The sequence below is a fragment of the Acanthisitta chloris genome, unplaced genomic scaffold (genome assembly GCF_000695815.1).
Source record: "Acanthisitta chloris isolate BGI_N310 unplaced genomic scaffold, ASM69581v1 scaffold45067, whole genome shotgun sequence".
NCBI classification, from domain to species: Eukaryota; Metazoa; Chordata; class Aves; order Passeriformes; family Acanthisittidae; genus Acanthisitta; species Acanthisitta chloris.
Window position 1 is genome coordinate 5,688 of NW_008684035.1, and position 5,859 is coordinate 11,546.

Below are 5,859 nucleotides of genomic sequence, written 5' to 3' on the forward strand. Positions count from 1 at the left end.
TAAGAAGTTTTAGGCATCCAGCTAGTACCAGAATTGATGGCGTTTGGGCACCTAATTTTAACTTTTTTTTGTGAAAATTCCAGCCTACACATTGCTTTATTGCTTGTCCCATTGAGTGCAACGGGAAAACTGAGGATAGGGTTAACTACAGAAGGATTTCAAATCCGTCATAAGGTTTCCCTGTTCTTTTTTATATATCTTTTTCAATATATAAAAAGCATTATTATTATTTAGCCACCTGTGGGCAGGGGGGAACATGAACTATTTAGAATTAATTTAAGCATTAGTTCCCTTCCTCCCAAATCACACTACCTCTGTCACAGGAAGGAGCTTAACGTGAAAACGTGTTTGCTGCCAGTGGCAATTCCTGAGTCTCTCCTTTGCAGAACTTTAGCCCAAATATCAGGACAATGGCAGCTTGATACATACACAGTCCCCAGCAACATACACACAGCAAGTAGGACATGCCTCAGTGGCCTCAGACATAAAAAGAAAAAACAAGAAAAAACCAAGAAAAAAACCCCACCAATCAACAAATTCAGAGAAACCATCCAGAAAAGCCTCAGGAAAGGGAACTATTCACTTTCCATAGAGAAGCAACAGCCCAGGAGTCCCTGCCCAGTATAAACTGAATCAAAATATCCATCCCAAAGCTGAAGGAGATCTCTGAAACCTGGCAGTGTTGCACGTTGGATACTTGAAGGCACATTTGCTTTGTGTTTTGGGAGAGAAATCCAGTTACAACAACACACTGCAGCTGCAAGGCTGAGGGAAAGGAGGCAACGCATGGTATTTTTCCTCTGTTCCTGTCCTCATTTTCAAGCTTCGTGGCTGGCATGAACTGGTGATCTAAGCAGACACGTTGACATCCCTGAGTGAAATGGCACCATTTGTGGCCTCTGAGACTTTGTCCTCAAGCACCATTGCTGGTGTGTCTGTAGTGACTGCTGTAGTGTCTATGGCAGGAAGTGGATTCAAGCCCTGTGATAAGATCTGTTGGATCGTTTTCCGCAAATTAGGGTGCAGCTGGTTTTGGGTCTGGTAAAAAATTTCTAAGGCAAAAGACTTGAGGGTGCCAGTGCAAAGGTCCTCATAAAGTGGAATTGTGTACATCCGAGACATCTGCAAAAAAAGGAAAGCTGGATAAAATAACTTCTATAAAAGTCAAGAAGTTCAGCTCTTCTACAGCTACACTCCAACAGCTCCGAGTAACTTCAGACTGGAGACAAACAACACATTTCTTCATAAGTCAGATGAGTCCATTCTAAATAAGTTTAATACAAATATTTTTATGAATGATAATAAAAAAACCCCTACCCTTTGAGACTGGGCTACTCCCACAAATAACAGAACTATTTTTTCAAGGCCAGGTAGAAGAGGCCACACTGAACACGTGCATAACCCTTTTGCTCCTGCACAGTAACAACTACTGAAAGGAACTCGATGAGCCTCAGCCTAGCTTGAAGTGTAAATATTCAAAAAATCACATGATTTAGTTGTGTGAAAACTTCTGGTCTGGAAAAGCCAGGGCTGCTACAAAGCAACACAAAAAATGCACAGGGGCAGAGCTGGGACAAGGGTATTGAGTTAGGCTAGAAAAGCAGAGATTATCTGTAGGCATTTCAAATTACATCTGTCCATTCCTCCCCACCCGCTAGCAGGTGAGCCATGCTCAGCCCCTTCGCAACACACCTGGGCTACACTTGGCCAGGAAGCAGAAGTTCCAAGGTCTTTCACGTCGCATGTCTCATGCACATGTCTCATGCACTGAGAGGTGCAGTGATTTTAATCCAGCAGTTAGTACCTGGTTTTCCAAGAAGCGACGGACTTTGTAAAGGTCTGGATAATAGTCATTTCGGACTACAATCTGCAACCAGCGGATACGGATTTCTGCGTTCATGGAGTCCAGCTGAGAGGAGTAACATTCCGAGAGCTTTTTTATCACCTCTGAAGAGAGCACATACACAGAGAAAGAACTATGATCTATTTTGCTGATTTTGAGGGTCACCAGAGAATAACAATAAAATCACAGAATCACAGAATGGGTTGCATAGGAAAGGACTTTTGAAGATCATCTAGTTCAACCCCTCTGCCAAGGGCAAGTACATCCTGCACTAGATCATGTTGCTCGAAGCCCCATCCAACCTGACTTAATGTAAATGGTAAGGTCAGCCAGAGGTAGGGCTCTTTAGAATTCAATCAATTATTCCAGGAATAATTTCCTACTATCTTGACAGAGTACTCACCATGTGGCAGTGGTGACCCATCCAGCAATCTGTCCAGGAAAAGCACGGTTTGGAACGTCCTCCATTTAGTGAGGTCAACACTGCTGGCGGCAGCAACAGAGTCCAGAGGCTCTGTGGTCCAGAGTTTGAAGAGTGTCTCCACTGGTCTGGTCAGACTGGATCCCTGAGATAAGTCTGGCTCAGCTAACGGAGGTCCTGTAGCATTGAGCCAACGTTCAAACTCCAGTCCTGGAATAAGGAGCACCAAAAACGTGGAGCAGGGATCTCTGCAGGTGGTTTGGCTGCCTCAAGGTTCAGGACTTTTTCTGACACAGTTATGAGAGGTTCTAACAGCAGCAACACAACAGTCTTAACAGCCTCACTGGGATACCCTACAGAACACCTGGATGAGTGCCAGCAACATCTCTCCAAACCTAACCATGAGTTTTCTAGAGTTCAACAGTACAGCAAGTACCAGAAACACACATGCTCTTAAGGCAGCCAGGCTGACAGCATATATATTCAAACTATGCTCTGGTATTTGTGTGCATGCATTTCTCACTCAGAACTTTGAGGAAGACTGAAGAATATGGGGAAAACCTGCTTCATTTAGATAAAAACGGGGTGGTGAGAGGGCTGACTAAACTCCCCCTACCCACCAGTAAACCCCAGCAATTAAAATTTATTTATACATAAAAGTAAGTTTCTACACAAGCAGCAGAGCTTGCTTTCCAACAGAGCTCCTCTCCTTTGACCTTCTACCACCTCAGTAGTTTTCTAACCCTTGGCAATACTTCCTGTTCCATACCATCTACCCTAAAACTTCTCTCTCATGCTTCCCTTGAATATTAACCAGGCAAAAGCTAGCACATGCTGTGGTTAACTCCTTAGTCAACCAGTGGGCCAAGAAAAATACAGAGCTGTAGTCCTCTGCTGGTCTGTTTAAACTGACCAGCAGGTTCATTAACTACTTGCAAGGATGGACACATGGCAGGATAACACTAGTCTCATTTCTTCAGGCAAGTGGGCTAGCAAGCACCTAGTAGCTTACAGACCTTCCATAAATCCATAAGTTATAAGTAGGGGATATAAGGCAGAGTGAAACATTATGGAAGAGATTTTATATGTATGGGTAGGACCTTGGGAAAGTTACAGTTCTCAAAGTATGTTTTCTGTAATTAGAATAGATGAAATTTCAAAGTGGGTTCACCTTCTCCTTGCATTTGAACATGTGTAAATTCCACATGCACTGATCATTCTGTCTGCAGAGTGAAAGGTGAGTTAATGAGAAAGTTAACTGAGGGACACTCAGCTAATTAATGCCAAAATTGTCAGCAATTTAAGATGTTCTCATTCCCCAGCACAGAGGCAGTAACAATAGATTCTACCACAAACACCTGTCTGTTGCCAGAAGGTCTTGTTTGCCTTAGCATTTCCTTATGTATCCTCCAAGCCAAGCGCAAAATCTATCACCCAGGTTTCCTACAGTATTTACAGTTAACTAAGTAAATCTCTTACCTGCTTTGCTCTCAACACATTGCTCTTTCAGCTCTGGAAAAAAATTCAGGAAGGAATCCAGAAGATCTTGAGCCACGACACTGGTAAATTTGTACTTCTCAATGTAGGCCTGAAATAGTAAACAGTTTAAATTATGATTAGGAGAAACACAACTTCCTTTTGATGTAGAACCACTGCATGCAACAACAACAAAAACGAAATAGAGGCAGAAGAGTGAGAACAAATATTTGAAGCCTTTAAAAAAAAATATAATCAATAAAAATATTCTCCCTCCTTGCCCAGATGAGTGAGGCACCATAACTGCAAAAATATTGAGTAGCTGCAAATACACTGACAGCTGAGTACGCTTTATTTTTCCTTTTCAAAAACAAGTCAGTAAATGATAATTTTCTATAGGTTTTGTAAATGTGCTCCAAGGCATCAAACCTGCCCCAGCATAGGAGTGCATGCCCTTTGTCACCCTGGCTAAAAAAACACAAGCTAACACTTCTTAGCAGTGAATCAAGTCACATCAGTCCAGTCACAATCTGTGCTAGAACAGCTTTGTAATAATTGGAGCACAGAACAAGAGGTAACAAAAACATACTACCCCTCTGTATGCGGCACCTCATAAGCTCAGAATCTAAGAAATCTCCGAGAAATATGTATCTAGGTTGACAGACAGGCCCACAACATTCCTCCATCTCAAGACACACTTGTTTCAACTTTACCCCTAGCAATTAGCCGCAGAGACAAAACCTGGGGGAAATGACACAACAACAAAAAGAGCAGCTCCAAATCTCAAGAAAACACATCCTTATTCATACTCACTCTTAGGAAGGAGTCAAAGTGTCTTGGGTCACCACAGAGCTGAGACAGGTAGTAAACAAAGCAGTAGCCTTTCTCATAGGTGAAGAGGTTCATTAAATTACTGGGATTTACACCTGAAAGGAGAAGACAACCTGATATGACACACTAATGAGGACAGTGATTTCCAGCGCTTCTGAGTATACAGACCACTTAGAGATCATCAAGTCAAGACAGAGTGACTTAAAACAAGCCTCTTGTCAGTACATTTAATTTGCAGCAGTAAATTAAATGGATGCAGTCCAAACACACAGGCTGAAAAATGATAATTTTTTCACAAAATTAATCAATCATTGTAAGGTAAGTGTTAATATAGAGAGGCTGAGGGAGCTGGGGTTGTTTAGTCTGGAGAAGAGGAGGCTCAGGGGAGACCTTATCGCTCTCTACAACTCCCTGAAAGGAGGTTGTAGTCAGGTGGGAGTTGGTCTCTTCTCTCAGGCAACCAGCAGGAGGACAAGAGGGCACAGACTCAAGGTCTGCCAGGGGAGGTTTAGGTTGGATATTAGGAAGAGATTTTTTTATGGCGAGAGTCATCAGGCATTGGAATGGGCTGCCTGGGGAGGTGGTGGATTCACCATCCCTGGAGGTTTTCGAGATGAGACTGGATGTGGCACTTGGTGCCATGGTCTAGTAACCACAATAGGGTTGGACTCGATCTTTCAGGTCTTTTCCAACCTGGTTGATTCTATGATGCTATGATAATTCCCAATGGAACAAGTTGCTTCAAATCAGAGGTCACTGAAAACACATCTGGGATTTGAAAACAAATCCTTTTTTCTTTTTTCAGTGCCAAACTCAGATAATGGTCATACCACAAATTTTCAAAGATAGCAATATAAGATTATCGCTACTTGCTCCTTTTCTGAAACTTTCAACACATGCTTTTCCATTCCATTTGGTTCCAGTATCTTCTCCACTTGCATTTTAGGTTGTTTTAAATATTGTCTAGATTGAAGATTGCTTCACCCCTCCAACAGTGACCACAGAACTAGAGAACGATCAGTGAAGGTGATGCACAACTGTACTCCAGATTTGTGTATGTGGCTAATGGAATAATCAAACAGTCTCTGCACAGCTCAACTCAGAGCAAGTACCTGTGTTTACCTGCATGCTCAGTGCATACATATATAGTTCTTGCATGCATAAAGAGAGGAACATTGAATAGCACAGGATTTTATATGATGTTTCCAAATATTTTCATTATAAATTACTTTATTTTACGTATTCAGAATTCCAAACCCACAGAGCTTTCAAATCAGTTTTACACACT

General features: G+C 42.1%; 1 protein-coding gene across 1 annotated transcript in view; it reads right to left on the reverse strand.

Annotated features, from left to right (window-relative positions):
* Window positions 1-849: 849 nt before the first annotated feature.
* The window catches only part of RNPEPL1 (arginyl aminopeptidase (aminopeptidase B)-like 1), a gene marked incomplete at its 5' end in the record, with an annotated part of 14,168 nt that continues 9,158 nt past the window's right edge, over window positions 850-5,859 (reverse strand). Inside the window, 5 exons of the mRNA XM_009079137.1 lie at window positions 850-1,122; window positions 1,805-1,947; window positions 2,247-2,474; window positions 3,744-3,852; window positions 4,554-4,666. Of these exons, the coding sequence (XP_009077385.1) occupies window positions 850-1,122; window positions 1,805-1,947; window positions 2,247-2,474; window positions 3,744-3,852; window positions 4,554-4,666 (866 nt within the window). The remainder of the gene's footprint in view (window positions 1,123-1,804; window positions 1,948-2,246; window positions 2,475-3,743; window positions 3,853-4,553; window positions 4,667-5,859) is intronic.